This window comes from Festucalex cinctus, chromosome 8 (assembly GCF_051991245.1).
Source record: "Festucalex cinctus isolate MCC-2025b chromosome 8, RoL_Fcin_1.0, whole genome shotgun sequence".
NCBI lineage: Eukaryota > Metazoa > Chordata > Actinopteri > Syngnathiformes > Syngnathidae > Festucalex > Festucalex cinctus.
Genome location: NC_135418.1, coordinates 27,421,546 through 27,440,372, shown reverse-complemented (window position 1 = coordinate 27,440,372; position 18,827 = coordinate 27,421,546). Strand labels below are relative to the sequence as shown.

Sequence of the window (18,827 nt, the reverse complement as noted above, 5' to 3'; positions counted from 1 at the left end):
ACAGAAAATGTAGAACTAAACAATGAAGTATGTCATCAATAACTCGAAGACAAATTGAATATTCTTTTTGGACAAATTGTCACCCGGCGACTGTTGTTGCATTATTAATGCTGTATATTGTTGACCTCTTGTGCTGCCTATCAGGTTCCAGTCAGAAAAGGAAACAGGCAGATTTTTTGCCATTCAATACGCCAAGAGAGAGAAGAAGAAGGACAGCTGGACATCGATTTTTGTTTTTTTTGGACAAAAAAATAAAAAATAAAATAAAAATTCTGTAGTCTTATTTAATCCAAACTGCACTCAGCCACTAACACTAGACAGATTACATTACATTAGATAAACATGAACCATAACAAATAAACAACTAAATAAACATTCAATAAAATGACACGATCATCCTTTGTAGCATTGTTTGCATAATATTATATATACAGTATATTATTTAAATTCATTTATTATTGTTGTTTATAATTCAAAAAAATTGATTTTTAGAAAAACGATTAAAAAAAAAAACCCTAACAGGTATGTATTGTTATTATTACTATGATTATTTATTGATTTATTTGCTCGTTTTATATTCAAATGATCCAAAGTGGGGTCAAACTGGTTTTAATGTTATGTCTTGCTTTTTAAGTTATTTTTTTTAATGCTCATGACTAAACAGCTATAATTCGCGTGTCTTTTTTTTTTTTTTTTTAATTTTAGCATTTGTTTTTTTGTTGTTTTTCTTGTTTGGTTTGATTGAATAGCTGTTTTCTCGAGTATCCGCTAGATGGCGGTCTGCGTCTAACAAAGGAATAATAACTGAGCTGAATGCTGCGCCATTTAAACAAAATACTATTTTTTAAAAAGCAATATAAAAAAATAAAAATAAAATTAAATAAAATGTGAAGAAAAATAGAAAATAAAAGATGAAAATAATTAAAATGACAACATCTTAATATAAAAAGAATAATATTTTAACAAAGCTTCATTCAGATATAAATAACAAATTAGAGGGCCTCCTATGGTTAATAATAGTGATATGTTTGTACTTAGTGGTAATATTTCAATGGATCCTGAAATTCACTCTTCTGCTGTTTTACTTTTACAAGTTCAACATCTTATGTGTCATCTCAGCTATTTTCCATTTTTATTGTTAAAAAAAACAAAAAACAAAACAAAAAAATCGGATTTAATATGCTGACTGCTGCCGGCTTTAAAAAAAAAAAAAAAAAAAAAAAAGACGAAGAAGAGGTGAATGGATAATGTAGAACATTTTATTCCAAGGACAACCATGAGAGCTTTTCAGTCTCCAGCTGTCTTTTGCTTTCAACCCATTATCTGTTAAAAAAAAAGAGGGGGGAGAAAAGAGGGATAAGTAAATGAATAATTATAGTGCAAAACACTTAACAAACTTTAAAAAAATAAAACTGGATCCAGTGTGTACCACTTTCCCCATTTATCGCGATAAACCGGATGATGGCAAGTTCATCAGGTTTTGGTTCACGTAACAAATTGGAGTTGAATACTGACGCCGTTCATCCAGCTGATGTAGTCGGACACGCGGGTGAAGACGGTGGGCTTCCGGTAGGCGTTGCAGCCGGACGACGACACGAAGCTGGTCACGCCATGCACCACCCACCTGCCGTTCACGTTGCAGTTCAGGGGGCCGCCCGAGTCACCCTTGAACACAAAAAAAATCCCCCCACATGCATCCTATCATATGTAAAACTCAAAAACCTTAGTAATATTGGTCGCTCTTTGCAGAGGATAAAGAATATATGTCTGCGAGTATTGCTATGTTTATGTTGTTCCACCATTTTGTGGACTTGAAGCCAGTGTTGTCTTGGTTGTTTTAAAGAGACTCTCTTCGTTTTGTGGTTAGTTTGACAGTAAACTTCAACCAGCCTAATCAATGGCTTTTTCGCTCATAAATCTAAACATTCCACCGATATTTGCTCAGCGTTTTATATGACAACATTTTTTTTATACAGCTGGTGTTTACTTGGGTTCTGGCAGGTGTGGATAATGAATATGTAGGGTCTTGTCACCTGGCAACCGGACTCACTGCCTCCGCCGGCGCAGACCATGGAGTTCTTGACCGTGCTGCCCCACCATCCGGAGCTGGAGCACGTGCTGTGGGCCACCACGGGCAGGTAGGCTTGCTTCAGCGTGGAGGACAGCTGACCTCCAGCTATAGACGACACAGGGGGAATATAGTGGATAATGGAGAGCGGGAGATAATGTGTTGTCACTGGAATTTAGCGGGAAATCAAGCTAAAATGTAAACACTGTTAGTGTCAAAGGGAACTGCTTTAAACTTTGAAAAATACTTTGAAAATTTCAAGGACCTTGTGTAAACTTTGCAAAAAATAAAAAATAAAAAAAAATCTCGAGAAAAATGTAAACTATTAACTTGAAGTTTCAAAATAATGACTTCAGGAGCAGCCCTAGAGTACGGAAGCATTCACTTGAAAAAAAAAAACTAAACAAAACTAAACGAAACAAAAAAAAACCCTCCTGTTTTTCTGATTAATTAATAATACTTAATATAATATATAATAGTACTAATTAATTTTTGGGGAGCTTTGTTTTTTTTTGAGTATTTTTTTTCTGTTTTTCAGATTTTTTTTTGTTTAATTGAATTTCTGTCATAAAAAAATATTCCAAAAACCAGGCAAAGATTATTCAGAAAAAACAGAAAAAAATAAATAAAAAAAATCCAAAAACCAGGCAAAAATTATTCAGAAAAACAGAAAAAAAAAAAGATACTTTGTAACATCATATGTTTATGCCTACCAGCTTTGCAAAGTTGTAGCAAGATTGCAAAAAGTGTCATTCTCAAACTTTAGAAAATCTTGCCTAGCCTAGTACTCACTCTGAGTGCGTCCCCATCCGGTGATGTAACAGTTGTTGTTGTGGGGCAGGATCTGACCAGAGGGAGGGATGGCACCCAGCTGGACGTAGCTGTTGAGGGAAGCCTCAGAGTACAGACGCAGCAGAGCAATGTCATAACTAGAAGAGACAAATGAGCAGAGATGGGAAAAGTATTTTAAAGTAAGTCTCTCTCTCTTTGTGTAAAAGTACAATTAGACATTCAACTTTGGTAAAAGTAAAAGTACTCACTCAAATAATTACTCAAGTAAAAGTAAAAAAAAAAAAAAAAAAAAGTAGATGCTCTGAAATAGTAAAGTGTTTTGCCAATTGCACGTCATGTGATCGCGTGTCGTAGGGCCAATCACAAGCTGGGATGTACGTGACTATGTGTGAAACGCTTCATATGATTGGTGGAGCCATACAGCTGACATTGACGCTGCTTTTTCTTCCAGGTCCAGTATTTTAATCGTTTTCATGCATTTCAAAACAAAAGTAACGACCTTGTTTTGAAAATGTATCAAGTAAAAAGTAAAACTACTCAAGTATTTGTACTTTGTTACCTCCCATCTGGGCCAATGAGAGACGGCGATAACATTTGAGACGATGCTGTTATCATTTGAACGCATGTTGACGGTGTGTTCAGGAGAATGGGGAAAAAGAACATTACTGACCCTCCGGCGACGTTGTTGGAGTTCCACCTGGGGTGCAGGTAGACGCGACTCACGCTAATGTACTGCTCTTTGCCCTCGTGGCTGTTGATGTTGTGGTCTCCCAGAACCACGCGCCAAGTCCTGGAACTGTGGTGGTGGTGGTGCATATATTTTACTAGTAGTAGAAAACGGTCGGTAAGAAGTTAAAAGCAATGGCCAGCAATTAAGTTGGTCGACCTGTCGACGCAGTGAGCAGCCGTCATCACCCAGCCTCTCCTGATCAGAGTTCCTCCGCAGGTGTGGTAGTAGTTGCTGCCAGATTTGTATTGAAGAGAAATCTAATGCAACACAATGAGTACAAATGCTGTAAAATGCAACGGCTAAAAAAAAAAAAGGAAAAAAAAAAAAAAAAAAGGGCTCCAATATTGAACCTTGTGGTTCACCACACAGCAGAACAAATGGGACTGGAATAGATGAATTTTGGATTTTATCTTCATGGTGGTGCACATTTTACCTGCCAGGGCCAGGAGTTGGCTCTCGCCACCTCGCCTCCAACGACTCTCTCTTCGGCTTCGTCATCCTCCAAGAACCTAGGCTGGGGCTCCAGCTCAGCCAGCACTGAGCCCAGCAAAAATACAGCAAGCAATAACGTCAGAACATTCGTTGAGGTTGAGACGTCAAATGAGGAAAACGGCAGCAAATGTTACCCAGTGCGGCGAGAGTGGTCAGCAGCAGAAGCCTCAACATGTCTCCGGTCGCCCAAAGAAACGTGCTGCATTTCCTGGTTTTCAGACTTTTATACCTACTGGATGGCTTGTCCTCAACGTGACATATTCAACGCCACCTGTGCGGATCACATACTTATCACGACACGGGTGGAACAAGCGCTGACTTGGCAAACAATCCAGTTTCCGTTTCCATGACAACTCCTGCTATTAGACTTGAGTTTTTTTTTAATCAGTGGGTCTTAACTGGACTGAATCCACTTTACATGGACTGGACATTTAATTAGGTACACCTGCTCAATTGAAAACAAGGTCTCTACATGGATCCCAAAACGCAGCCACGAATAAGATTTAACTCTTTACTCACACAACTTGACTAAACGAAATACAACGAGAAAGCATCTAGAATCACGAGACACCAAGCCCCCTTGGGCTGTGGAGATGCACAGAGGAACAGAGGTCATAATCCGACAAAAACACACACTTCTCAGTTTAGCTTAAATAGACAGTGAATCGATCTCATTGGTTGTGGCAAGACATGTGGGTAACAGTACTGACATAGAATGATCTGGTTGGCTGTTGACGCAGTAAAGAGATTAAAGATTCTTGACATCACATAGCTTAAAACCAGTTGAAACTAGATGCCGATTACAACAGTTCAAAACATCAGTTCAAAACAGACACTTGACCTCACGGTCATGACCCAAACTTAACCTTGGCGTGACAAACATTACCCCTGCATTACCCTAGTCATGACAAATACAGCGAGTCCTCGAGTTACGTCGGAGTTACGTTCCAACGCTAGCGATGTAACATTTGCGTGAAACATTAAAATACATTAAAAATAATAATAGTAATAATAATAAGATGCTGTACTTACCATTACTGCTTAGAGGTGGATGGAAAAGAAGGGGGGAGGCTGATGTGGAAAAATGAGGGCGAAAAAGTCCCAGATCCTTCCACAAGTGCACAAGCGCTAGCGCTAGCTAAAGGCTAAATAGCGGACGAGGGGAATACACTGCGGGTATATGGCGGATGAGGAGCCAAAATGGCGGACGGGGCCAAAATGGGGGATCGGGGGTAACCGTTGTGAAGTCGAAACGCCTTCGGTCGAGTACGCCTTAACTCAAGCACTCCCTGTATACATATTTTTAAATTAAAGTCTTCTCTTTAAGATATCATATACATATACATTACTGAATAGCCTATTAGGAGAGTCTTCATCGTGTCAGCAAGTAAGCGTATTTTTTTGAAATGTCATTGTTTATACGCCATTTATTTAATATTAGGCTACTGTAAGATATGTCTGAAATGAAATTTGAGTGTTTTGCGATGATAGTTTGTTCTATCCAATTTGGTCAGTCATGGAACCTAAAGTTCGTTTATTTTTATGTAAACACCACACAGGAAATTCAAACCCATTTCACGTACAGTAATCTTGTTGATTTTAAAGAGTAAACTGGAAATACTTGTCGATGGTGCGAGCTTTTGTAAAAATGTTCGCACGCGACCCATCAATGGCGACAGCCTGCAATTCGCTTGACTTCACAGCATTTTCACGTCACATCAAAGCTCGTAAAGACTAGTATCGAATCTCTTATTAAATGAAAGGTTGAAATGAAGTTATCGAAAGCAGCACTTTCAGTCTCAGTTTCAGACTTTCTGTGTCATGTCATTTCTGAGTGCTGGCGAGATTCATGACACGAGGGAGAAACTGCTGACTGGCCAAGTTTTGACAATATGTTCCACTTGCAGCTGATATTTGACTCGGCTGAGGTTCGATGCACGGTGTTACATAATACAGTCGTGACTTCATGTCATGGAAAGGAAGAAGTAAGTAAAAATACGTAAACACTTTTTTTTGCACTTTTTCTGGACCACATGTTGTGACAGTTGTTAGCATATCGGCTTCACAGTACTGAGGTCCGGAGTCCAAATCTGGGATCTGTGTGGAAGGATCATTCCCATCGCACCAACACCACACGCCAGTTACAAATAGTGACAACAAATTGGGTGGACATGTGTCCCCTAATTGCTCGCATGAAAAAGTTTCAAGCACTCATCTGTGTTCTTGTTTAGATTTGTCAAGCTTCATTTCATCCCTTGTTATCTTGTGTCCCATGTTCACTTCTTGCCTTATGCTGCATTCGAGGATGGTCGGAAGTCGGACTTTTCCCGAGTTCAAACCAGGAAGTGTGTACGGGAACGCTCCACCTGAACTCGGAAATTCCACTTGTCCTGGCATGTGATTATACGGTGAACTACTGAACTGTGTGGAATGCTCATGAAATAAGATTTAAAAAAAAAATTAATGAAGCAAAATTACGAGAAGGTAAGTTTGCTGGAGGTAAAAAAATGAGTTTTAAACACCAAAATTATCATTTTGGTTGTTTACTTTCGCCTCGAATGCTTTCAGGTCCTGCGATTGGTTGGCAACCAGTCCAGGGTGTCCCCCGCCTACTGCCCAGAGCCAGCTGAGATAGGCGCCAGCAGCCCCCGCGACCCTTGTGAGGAATAAGCGGTCAAGAAAATGGATGGATGGATGGATGCTTTCAGGTCAGAACAGGGATAAAACAACTTGGATGTATCCATATTCCGACTATCTTCGAATGCAGCAATAGTCGTTGTGTTTCCACCCATATTCTCTTGTGTGGACCAATCAGCTTCCCCCAGTCTTGCAGGTGAATCTCATTGTCTCATTAAATTGCTTGCGTTAATGCTGCATTCAAGGAAGTTGGGAAGTCGCACTTTTCCGACCTCTTACCAGGAAAAACAAAAAACAAGACCCCGACTTCATCTATCGGTTTCAATCTGGCGTTACTCCACATGGAGACACAGACCGTAAATTGAAAAAAATAATAATTTTGACAATTAGAAACCTTTTATTTTCTCTTTATTACATTAATTTAGTTATTCAAAAAAATTATTGAAGATGACATATTCCTTTATTTGTTAAAAATACGGATGTCAGGTGATTATTTTTTTTAATCATAATTAATCACATTACTTTAATAGTAACTCGTGATTAATTGCAAATTTCCTATCTGTTCTAAATGTATAATAAAATTTACAATAAATTTTTTTTCATACTTTAACTGGAAAAAATGTTAAACTAATAGAAATATGGCTGCATTGTTTAGCCAGTGATACAGTAATTTCATAATAATTCATAAAATTGAGTTTAAAAAAACAACAACAAAAAAACTATACTGTAAAAACGATCGTGATATTAATTTGTGACCAGAACAACAATTTCTTGGAATCAGCCATCTTTTTTGTTTACATTTGCAAGGAACACTTTGAGGTCGGAACCGGGACAACCCTGCATTTAACCCCCCCCCCCCCCCCCAAAAAACAAAACAAAACGTATTTTAGTGGAAAAAAGTAAAAATGTTGATGTAGGAAGATCAGCTCCATTTTTTGAAAGAAATCATCACTCAAAGTTATGTAGATGAGCTTTATTTTGAAAGACTCAACAACGGTGGACCAAAGATGGACTAAACAAACAATGGTCCGTGTTGTGCTTCTCGGACTGCTGTGTTTCTTCACATCATGATCTGTGAACAGGAAAAGAGAAATGTGTGCCAATGAAGATGACGTCAACCATATTTTAATGGAAGTCGGCGACGTCACCCACCGAGTCCATCCATTCGTTGTAGGCGGAAACGCGGGTGAAGACGGTGGGCTTCCTAGGCGCGTTGCATCCCAAGCCGGACACGAAGCTGGCGATGCCGTGCACGTAGTATTTTCCGTTCACCAGGCAGTTGAGAGGGCCCCCAGAGTCGCCCTGAAATGGTGCAACAAATCAAAGAGGAAGTGTTGACGATAATCGGGGTAAAAAAGTAAGCTGTCGAAAGCCTGATTTTCGAATGTAGATATAGATTCTAAAAAAATAGAATATCATTTAGAGTTATATTAACAAAATGCTCCCAGCATAGTAGCCCTTGCTAGTATCGACTTGCTCACTTAGACTTAGACTTAGACTTAGACTTGACTTGACTTTATTGATCCCTTTGGGATGGCTCCCTCTGGGAAATTTACATGTCCACCAGCAATGAGAACAAATAATAAAATAGAAAATAATTCAATCAATCAATAAATAAGGTTATTACACCAGAGATCGAATTAATAATAATAATAATAATAAATAAAATAAAAATAAAAAATTCAATCAATCAATAAATACGGTTATTACACCAGAGATTGAATTAATAATAATAATAATAAAAAATAAAATAAAAATAAAAATTTAATCAATCAATAAATAAGGAGTTAATGCTAGTGTAGCATTGCTAGCGCTGCTATTACGCTAACGCTAGATCAGGGCTGTCAAACTCACGTTAGCTCAGGGACTGCATGGAGGAAAATATATTACCAAGTGGGCCGCATCGGTAAAATAAAGGTACATAACTTAAAAGCGATTGCCGTCAATTATACGCAGATTTCCCGATTTGTGTGCCAGCCCAAAATTACGGAGCTCGATTGTTATCATATTTTTCCAAGAAATAACACAAATGCAAATGGAAAGCGGCAACACTGAGTTCTGGACGTGTTAAATTGACCTGTTTTACATATACGTTGTTCCCAGAATGCATTGCGTGGCGCAGTTAATGACGTTTTAAGGACACTAATCCTTGTCATATCGATTTGTGTTACCAGTAATTGAATTTGTGTCGTATTTAATATGTTTGTCGGTCTATGATTAAAAAAATATATAATAATAATAATAATAATAATAATAATAATAATAATAATAATAATAATAATAATAATAATAAAAAACAACAAATCGTAACTTTAAATTGTGTGTAAAATAATGACATCCAGGACTTCCTTTTTTTTTTTTTAACTTTACAAAATCATCTTGCGGGCCGGATTAAACCCCTTTGCAGGCCTGTTCCGGCCCGCAGGCCTTATGTTTGACACCACTGAGCTAGATATACATTCTACCTGACGATTTATTGTTTTCCCTCTCGGACACTCACGTTGCATCCAGACTCGGAAGAACCACCGGCACACACCATGGTGGTCTTGATGGTGCTACCCCACCAGCTGGAGCTGGAGCAGGTCTGGTGAGCCACCAGGGGAAGGTAGGCCTGTTTCAGTTGCGGGGACAGGCTGCCGCCGGCTGCAAACAAAATCAATGAGCATGCAGACCGAAAGCACCTCGAAGTGAGCGGACGGACGGACGGACGGACGACTGGACTCACTGGAGGTGAGTCCCCATCCGGTGATGTAGCAGCGGTTGTTGTGGGGCAGGATCTGGCTGGAGGGGGGCAGAGAGCCCAGCTGCACGTAAGAGTTGAGGGAGGCCTCGGCAGACAGGCGCAGCAGGGCGATGTCGTAGCTGTGTGAGACAAATACATGCCACACAGTGACTTTATATATATATATATATATATATATATATATATATATATATATATATATATATATATATATATATATTTTTTTTTTTCTTTCTATATTCTCACCCGCCAGCTACGTTGTTGGAATTCCATCTCGGGTGGATGTAAACGCGGCTGACGCTCATGTACTGCTCCCTGCCGCTGTTGCGGTTCAGGTCGTGCTCGCCAAGAACCACACGCCACGTCCGACGGCTGAGGAGAAACAAATACATTGTGGGAATCAATAAGACAGTAAAATACTCAAATTTGGTAAAAAAAAAATATATATAAAAAATATATATATATATATATATACGCGTTTATATGTTCAGCAGAACCCAATCAATCAATCAATCAGTCAGTCAGTCAGTCAGTCCGTCGATCCATCCATCCATCCATCCATCCATTATTCATCTATCCATCCATTATCATCCATCCATCCATCCATCCATCCATCCATCCATCCATCCATCCATCCATCCATCCATCCATCCATCAATCAAAAAAAAAATACAAACAGTGTGAGTAGTAGCACTAATTGTTTTCCTGATCAGGAGAATCAAAAATATAAAAGCATAATAAACTCATTCCTGATAGGCTACCTGTCCACGCAGTGAGCAGCAGTCATGACCCAGCCTCTCTCAATCAGGGTACCCCCACATGTGTGGTAGAATCTGGAGCCAGATTGGTACTGAAGGGAGATCTAACAGGAAGGAAGGGGAGGGACACAACACCCGCTTAAATGCGCCTCGTCCGATCCGATGAGTTTTATGCCGCGTTTACTATACCTGCCAGGGCCAGGAGTTGGGCCGGGCCACCTCGCCTCCCACCACCCTCTCTTCGCTGTCCTCCAGGTACCTGGGCTGGGGCTCCAGCTCAGCCAGCACTGTTGGAGGGAGATAACACAGGAGACATTTAAGAGAAAGACGGAGAGGACTTCTTTTACGCATCGCGAAGCTTAAAATGACTGACAAGGTGACAGTAAAAAAAAAAAGAAAAAAAAAAGCCCGATGGCGAGAAAGAGGATCAATAATGTACATTTCCATAGCGCGTGTGCGTGTTGTCGCTCTCTTACCCAGGGCTGCCAGAGTTGTCAAGACCAAAAACCTCAGCATGTCTGCGAAGCGTCGACAACGTTTCTGAGGAGGCGCAGGTGTTTTTCCGCTTCTTTTATACCTCAGCTCAACCTTCGCTTTTTTTTTTCTTTCTTTTTTTGTATGTAGACGTGTGTGCGCGCGCGTGAGCATGTCCAGCCTTGCACCTGTCGACTGTCCCACAGTGCGTTATCATACTCATACGAAGAAACGAGGAATGACACGTCGACTGGATCACAATCGAGTCACGCGGCTGTTTGAAATCAAACGGCGAGAAAGGAGAAAAGTGTTTGCACAAACATGTTTTTATAGTTTCACCTTTCAAGGGGTGACAAAAGAGTAGATGTTCATTTTGACATTTTTTTTTAAAATACATATTACACAATTTTTTCCAAGATGTTCTAATATTACGAGTACATGAGAGATGACAGGAAACAATTTTGATTATTGGCAAGATTTTTTCAATCTTCCATCAAAATTCACAGGCCATAAAAACATCCATGATTGGTTGTTAGCTCAGCTCGCCAACGCCACATGACCAAACTCAGAAAACAGGTGAGCCGTGAATCATGATCGGTCATTTACCTGAGCGGTTGCAAAAGGTAGTGTTTTTCGAAGGTTTAAATTTCAAAATAGTGTTTTTGAAATATGGTTACGTTTAAAATATTAGTTTTTGATGTCGAATATAAATGTAAGTGAGGTTAGGCAATCAGTTGTGATGGTTAAGTTTAAGGTAAGGGGCTAGTAAACGTATCATTGTCAATGAGATGTCCCTCCTATAAGATATAAAGACAAACATGTGCGTGTGCGCGCCAGACATTTTCATGGGAACCAAACGTGGCGTTCATTAACAAGGCGGAGGCGGTATCAAGTGCACACATCTTTAATTAACCCCCCCCAACACTGCCTGACTTTGATGTCAACGTACCATTCACGTAAGTGGAGGTTTCCACGGCGATAGCGTTTTGGTCGCGATATGTGGACAAGATGTCCCCCGTCGACAAAGGAAGCGGCGCGGCGCTTCCATCTCGGGACCCGCTCAATTAACACACAGTCCGGATAGCCACCATAATGGCCCGATAAGGAAGTCATCCCAAATCCATTCGCTTTTAATGACTTCCTGTCTAATTAAACGTCTTCTGTTAACGACACACGTACTTTAGGGAGCTTTCCAACTGATCGGAAATCTACTGGTGGGATTATTGGCACCGTTTTTTTGGCTTTAAAGAGCGCTAATACACATTTTACTTTGGAGGACTGCCGTGGAAAGATCAGATGTTAATCCAGTCGCCGTTCCCAAAAGCAGTGTGGGAGAAATCTTTTCGGAGCCAGTTCTCACACTGGACTAATTATGTCGACTCGTTTTTTTTTTTTGACGCTAAAAACTTAACAACGGTTGTAAAGGGGACACATTATGGACAATTGACTTTTTTAATTGCTCGGATATAAATTGACGGGATCCTGGAGCGCCAGTGGTGTGAAAAGGCGGCAGGTGGAGGGGAGGGGGTGTCGAAGACTTTTGTTTTAATGGGCAGCAGTGGAAAAATTTTCTGTCCACCTGCCCACTCGCTTCATTTCCAACCTCTGGGTTCAACTCGCAGCGATGTGTTTTCACATTTCTTTTCCAACAAAAGACGTAAATGAAATGTATGTTAACGTGCAAACAGCACAATTCTCCTCCATGTTCCTGTAATGCATGAAAAGTGATTGTTGTTAATAATGAGCATGTTTTTTTTGGGGGTTTTTTGCGCAGGGGAGATGACACCAGGGCCTGGTTTTCCCACGCTTATCTGCTCATGCGCGTCAGTTTCAAGTCATGGGGGCTGTGATGTAAATATTAACTAAGCGTTTGCACGCTGTTTCATCATTTTGACCGCAGAGGTGTAAAGAAAAAGTCATCTTTATTTGGAAGAATTCAGAATAAATTAGCACGCTTCATTTCACTCTACAAAGCAAAACGAGGCGGTATTAATACAACACCTACACAGTTTAATGTAACACTACAAAAAAGGGTCTATATTAATCTACACTTAAGGGAGTTAAAACAACACTTTTGATCGTGGTTTTAGATAGATAGATAGATAGATAGATAGATAGATAGATAGATAGATAGATAGATAGATAGATATAGGTAGCTAGCTAGCTGGATAGCTAGCTGGATAGCTAGCTAGATAGCTAGCTGGCTAGATAGCTATGTAGCTAGCTAGCTAGATAGCTAGCTGGCTAGGTAGCTAGCTAGGTAGCTAGCTATGTAGCTAGCTAGCTGGATAGCTAGCTAGATAGCTAGCTAGATAGCTAGCTGGCTAGATAGATAGATAGATAGATGATAGATAGATAGACAGCTAGCTAGCTAGCTAGCTAGATAGATAGATAGATAGATAGATAGATAGATAGATAGATAGATAGATAGATAGATAGATGGATGGATGGATGGATGGACGGACGGACGGACAGACGGACAGACAGACAAATGTAATATAATATTTAGCTTCACAAATGCTTAAAAATAAATTTTGCACAAAATCAATTTGTCATAAAAAAAAAAAAAAATCATCTTTAGCCTCACAAAAGCTATTGTTCCCCAATGAAACGTGCCTTGAAAACACCATATTTTGGGATATCAATGCAGTGGATTTTGACTGAAGAGATGTTTTGGGCCATGAAAACATTTTTTTTTTCCATTCATATATTCTATTCTTCCTGTTGAACAACCATCATCCATCCACTCTTGTGGTGCAGAAAAAAAATATGTGTGAAAAATGATCCACTAGCTTGTTGGCTTGATTTAATTGCAATCAAACTGCAGTGGAAGCAATCGATGTGGCCAACACCACCGACACCAACATCATCACTTCTCTCTCTCTCTCTCTCTCTCTCTCTCTCTCTCTCTCTCTCTCTCTCTCTCTCTCTCTCTCTCTGCATGCCGACCTTTGCTCACTAATTTTCAACTTGGCCATTATTTAAGTCTACACCACATCTTTGCTTTTTGCTGTGGTGGGACTTGTGTGTATTATTCGAGTTGGGGTATGCACACGGCCGGGTAAGGGGGGAAAGATGATCTGTTGTGGCTACAAGTGCCTGATTGATCCTATAGTGGAGTAGCGGTCATCCATCTTTGTGTTGGTGGAGGCAGCTGCTGCTGCTTTTGACTTCATCTTGTTTTTTTGCTCTCTTCCAAGTGTAAATTTTACTCTGTTTGGAGTTGGACCAAAAAGACTCTGTTTCGAAAAAAAAATTGATCTACAGAATTTACTGTGCATATAAATGATCAAATCAAATTTCCCTTTTTTTCACCTCTTTTGCTCCAGCTCATTCAAAACTGCCACTGTCCATGTTTAACATTGAAGTTCTCTCTCTGAATAATTAGAAAAAGGAGTAGAGGCGATTAAAACAACAATATTCCACCTTGCCACACGGTCTACTTAAAATATCACATTTTAATTACAAATGCTCATTAGATATTCCAGGCTGAAAAGATGCAGACCAATTAAAAATTACTTTTAATTTTTATTTTTTATTTTAATGAACTGTGTGTGAAATGAAATGTGTAAGCTGTTGCACAGAATGTTAGACACTCATTAAAGCGCGTAAAGCAGCTTGTACCACTCACCTCACTTTTATACCTGTCACCCGAATTATTCCCCGGGAGAGAAAATAACTATGTCAATTAGCTGCTTTCAACAGCGGCAGCATCAAGTGACGTGATGACACAAAATGTTCACGGATTGTTACATATTTTAATTAAGTCCACACGCGTGGCAGTGAAAAATGTAGTTTCCATTTTAATTCAATCAAAATGTGAAACAGTGAAAAGTGTAGTTTGGTTTTTGAAAGATGACGTATGCGATTAGTTCACAACTAATTTATTTTTTGCATACAGTAAAAGGTCATCCTTCACGCTCTGTCATCACTCAGCAGCGAGTGTCTCAGGCAAATAGTACCGTTTTTGTTACCATGATGACCAAAGGAGTGGAAGGAAATGAGGGGCTTCTAAGTTTGGCCAACCAAGTGACTTTCCAAACCCTTGTAGTTTTTATATTACAAAAAATGATGTCATCACCTTATTGGAATGAACTTTCCAGTAGGGTTTTCAACACTTCCTGAAAATTTTAGGGTCAATACCTTTTTCCTAAGGTGCATCATGGACCTTTGAAAACTTTCAAGGCGTTTTTCCTCAAAATGAGGCTTTTCAACCCGCCAACCTCGAAATTAATGTACATTTTTCAATTTGTGAGGTACCTCTATGTCACATGTGTCAAGATCCGGCCCTCGAGGGCCAGAGTCCTGCATGTTTTCAAGGTTTCTCTACTCCAACGCACCCGATTCAATGATCGGGATAATTATCAGGCTCCTGCAGAGCTTTGCTGATGAGTTTAAATATGAATCAGCTGTGTTGAAAGTGGCAAACCTCCAAAACCTGCAGGACTGCGGCCCTAGAGGACTGCAGTTTGACACCTATGCGTCTATGTATTATTCGTCATTTAAAAGGGAATTAATTGTAAAATTACAATATATGAATATTTTCACTTTCATTATTAGAGACGTAAGCCTCACATATACTCTACCGTATGAATAAATTAGGCATGAATAACAAAATCACATTGCCAAATTTTATTACACGATTCAATGTATGCTGCCGAAAAAGTGAATTATTATAAAATTGTGTACTCATAAAGATGCTACTGCAAATTCATTTGTGAAGATGTACTTCATCGCCAAACCGCCACATTAAATCAGTCAGTCAGATAAGAAAAGATTGATTGGCGGCTTAATGTGTACAAAGTCAATTTTACATTACAACAGGGGTGTCCAAACTACGGCCCGGGGGCCATTTGCGGCCCGCCGTTCCATTTTTTAGTGGCCTGCGACATGTGCTAAAAATGGCATTTGACTCAGTTCAAATAAAATAAAAACAAAAATGTTTGGAGATGGTCAAAGTAAGAAGGGAGGGTGTTGAAAAACAAAGTTTATTTTAGTTTACTAAAACTAACGAAAAAATAAAAATTCAAAACTACAATTTCGTTAGCGAACTAAAATAAAAACGAAGACGCTTTTTAAAAAAGAAAACTATCTGAAACTACATTTTATGTTTACAAAACTAACTAAAAATAAAACTATGATTATAGCAAAAATGCCCTTCGTTTTAGTCTTTGCTAATTAATTTAATGCATGAGCCTTTGGGGATGATTTTAAATACGATTTTTAGTAGATTTATTTTGATATACAAAGGAATAATGACATTGCGCCAATAGTGTTTTTAAAAAAAATATTGTGCACAAGTAATACACATTCAAAAAAAAAAAAAAAAAAAAAAAAACTAAAACTAATACTAATAAAAAAACTAGCAGAACCACCCTGAAAACTAATTAAAACTAACTAAATTTAAAAACAAAACAAAACTCAAAGCAAAATAAAAACTAAAATGAAAAATTCCAAAACTATAATAACCCGAATGCCATATTACAAATAAATTGGTTTATATACTGTAGCATTTTTCTAAATATGCAAAAGCACAAATAAATGATTTGTACAATTTTTAAGACTAAACACAATTTCTCTTCGTAACATTATGTGGCCCTTGCGTCCTTCTGATTTTCTGTATGTGGCCCTCAAATGAAAAAGTTTGGACATCCCTGCATTACAATGTCTCCTTTAAGTTGGAGTCAGTGCGCTTTTTGCATTGTCTGGAAGCAAGCAGGAGCTACAAGACCCACTTTTGGCAAACGTCTTCTCCCCCGTATCTACAACATTGTGTAATCTGCCAATCGAACTGCTGCGAGTCAGACAGCTTCACTGCTCTGTGGAATGTTACTGTCATGCATGACTCCCGTCTCCATTACAAGCGCAAGGAGAAAATTAATTTAGAACTGCTTTGAGAGGCAAATAAATAATCTATTCATGGAACACGAAGCCATCTCAGTGAGTATCTAACATAAGATTGATTTGCTTTGTCGTTGTGAGTTCACAGCCACCATATTGAACTCGTATGTCAAATATTTGCTCGCATGTCAAAGCAAAAACAGGGGGAGAAAAAAAAGATGGCTCTCGAAAAAAAAAAATTAAAGTCATAATCACTCATTTCGGAAGGCACCACTGAGTCTCATCTTTCCCTTAACTCATTTGCTCCCAATAATGTGTAAATATTATTTTTTTTAAATGTTCTAAGTGTCCCAAAGACGTATTTATACGTTTTTTGTTTTTTTTATGCTAGAGCATACAGAAGGCTTTGATTCAGCCTCTCAACTGCAAAGAACGGTTGCAGAAATGGTAGTTATTACACAAACGGCCAGCAGGTGGCAGCAGAGCAAAGGAGAGCAACCAGGGCCATGTAGAAAAAAAGCTCAATTACTTACAATTTTAAATAGATTTGTGAAAACTGATGAAACTTAGCTCTCTTCTAATGCTAATTGCTACAAAAACGGAAACAGATAGAAACATACTTTTTTTTTTCCTGATGAAAGAAGAGACTTTAATCTAATCTTTCTTTTGATAGGTTCCATGCTTTTATAGCCATAAAACACAATATTCTGTGGGCCTTGCAAAATCAGTCAAAATCCAGTAAAACAACCGGGAGAGAACGGGACTACTTCTGTGAAAATGGCTGCTAGTGTGCTCATATTTTCGTCGGCGTCGGATGCGATATAGTTCGTTTCCCGTTCTCTCCTTCGCGAGAACATTTGGAGATTTCTTCACATTTCTCCCAAAATAGATGCGGTGGAATTCAAAAACACGCAGTCGCTGCGGCCAAGAACAGGGGACTTTCTCCTTTCATTCATCCTCTTTGTGTTTTATTTGATCCAACAGATTTAAGACACGGAATGCGGATGCTTCTCAAACGTGGTTATTTGTCACACAACACAAACTGATTTTAACACGTTAAGTGATTAGAGAGGAACACGTCGGGTACGTTCAGTTCAGTGAAAAAACACATTGGCATCCGACACGTTCACCACAGAGGTCTTCGCGTCAAAAGCAGCCTGAGCTAATTTATAGTAAGTATTCCACTTTTTATAGACAGCTATGAAAAGTTACTGCCAGTTCTTCCATTTTCAATTACCTCTTCAATGAGAGCTAATTCCTTTCATGTCATATTGTAGACTGACTCCACTGTTTTTTTTTTTTTTTCCCATATCTGGAATATGCAGGGGCACCATGCCATTTACTTTGGTTTTCTTTGCAAGAACAAAAAAAAAAGGAGAAAAAAAAAAGAAAAGAACAAAAGAAAACAACTGAATGGAAGAGGACTGGGAGGGGGTTTGGAGGTGAGCGCGAGGCCTTCGTGTGAATATTTAATTAGCTGTTATGGAAAAGAAGTAATTAAGATGAATTTCTTCAAGAGTCAGACGTTAAAAGGGTCGAGGGTACGCCTCAGTTGGGTGACATTTAGAGAAACGACGACAAACAGAACAACAAAATATGCCACAAGACTAGAAAGCATTACATTTGGTTAACACATTTTATTTGAACAACTAGTGGGGCAACAACTACAAACAGCTAGACAGCAGAAAAAGTACAATAGCCTTGGTGCAAACCATCCCTGAAAAATGTTTAGAATTGGCAATATTAATGGTTTAAACTCCAAAACTATTTATTGACAATAATATATTATATGTGACCTCACTAGTCTAAACATGACATTCCGATTCATATTACATTTCTAGAATGTGAGTTATGAAGCGAAAATCCAGTCGTTTTTTATCCACCTCAGGCGGCGGCCATTTTGACATCACTTCCTGTCGACTGAAGATGACATCACAGGGCTCAGGCAACGGCCAATCATAGCTCACAAGTTTACTACAGCTGAGCTGTGATTGGTTATTACCTGTGCAACTGTGATGTCATTTTCACTCGACGGCAAGTGGCAAAATGGCCGGCTTCTGATATTGATAAAAACTGCTGGAATTTGATGCTAAACTCACATTCCACCAGCGCACTATTATGCGAAGCACCTTGTGTTGCTATACAAATAAAGATTTGATTTGATTAGCCAGAATATTTAGACTAGTGGGGCTGCATATAGAACATATTGTCAATAATTTTGGTTGGGGGGTAGACCCCCCCCTTTTAAATATCATTTCAAACTAATCTAGCAACAAAAAAAAACAAGTGGCC

The 18,827-nt window shown here is 39.0% G+C and overlaps 2 protein-coding genes across 5 annotated transcripts; both read right to left on the bottom strand.

The window, feature by feature from the left end:
• Nucleotides 1-1,245: 1,245 nt before the first annotated feature.
• On the bottom strand, nt 1,246-6,483 carry LOC144024129 (elastase-1-like). 4 transcript variants are annotated; one of them, XM_077530224.1, is made up of 9 exons: nt 6,370-6,483; nt 4,217-4,353; nt 4,024-4,127; nt 3,747-3,847; nt 3,531-3,656; nt 2,861-2,997; nt 2,034-2,176; nt 1,516-1,665; nt 1,246-1,323 (listed from the first exon to the last, which is right to left on the bottom strand). In XM_077530224.1, the coding sequence occupies exons 2-9, from the start codon at nt 4,254-4,256 to the stop codon at nt 1,312-1,314; spliced, it is 813 nt and encodes a 270-aa protein (XP_077386350.1). In that variant the 5' UTR covers nt 4,257-4,353; nt 6,370-6,483; the 3' UTR covers nt 1,246-1,311. The 4 variants fall into 4 exon arrangements, with proteins under 4 accessions (XP_077386350.1, XP_077386349.1, XP_077386346.1 ...); XM_077530223.1 differs by lacking the exon at nt 6,370-6,483 and adding an exon at nt 4,602-6,357; XM_077530220.1 differs by lacking the exon at nt 6,370-6,483 and adding an exon at nt 5,115-6,357.
• Nucleotides 6,484-7,677: 1,194 nt separating this feature from the next.
• Nucleotides 7,678-10,945, bottom strand: LOC144024045 (elastase-1-like). The gene is made up of 8 exons (XM_077530082.1): nt 10,697-10,945; nt 10,410-10,507; nt 10,224-10,324; nt 9,709-9,834; nt 9,445-9,581; nt 9,220-9,362; nt 7,872-8,021; nt 7,678-7,791 (listed from the first exon to the last, which is right to left on the bottom strand). Exons 1-8 carry the CDS (start codon nt 10,866-10,868, stop codon nt 7,780-7,782), a joined length of 939 nt encoding a protein of 312 aa, XP_077386208.1. The 5' UTR covers nt 10,869-10,945; the 3' UTR covers nt 7,678-7,779.
• Nucleotides 10,946-18,827: the final 7,882 nt, after the last annotated feature.

Excerpts from the sequence above, each read along its gene's own strand:
- LOC144024129 (XM_077530224.1), bottom strand. The coding sequence starts at position 4,256 with ATGTTGAGGCTTCTGCTGCTGACCACTCTCGCCGCACTGG. Across the intron at positions 4,128-4,216 it reads GACCACTCTCGCCGCACTGG|TGCTGGCTGAGCTGGAGCCC; the intron begins GTAACATTTGCT and ends TGCTGGGCTCAG. Across the intron at positions 1,666-2,033 it reads GCAGTGAGTCCGGTTGCCAG|GGTGACTCGGGCGGCCCCCT; the intron begins GTGACAAGACCC and ends TTTGTGTTCAAG.
- LOC144024045 (XM_077530082.1), bottom strand. The coding sequence starts at position 10,868 with ATGCTCACGCGCGCGCACACACGTCTACATACAAAAAAAGAAAGAAAA. Across the intron at positions 9,835-10,223 it reads GCTGCTCACTGCGTGGACAG|CCGTCGGACGTGGCGTGTGG; the intron begins GTAGCCTATCAG and ends GTTTCTCCTCAG. Across the intron at positions 9,363-9,444 it reads CGGATGGGGACTCACCTCCA|CCGGCGGCAGCCTGTCCCCG; the intron begins GTGAGTCCAGTC and ends TTTTGTTTGCAG.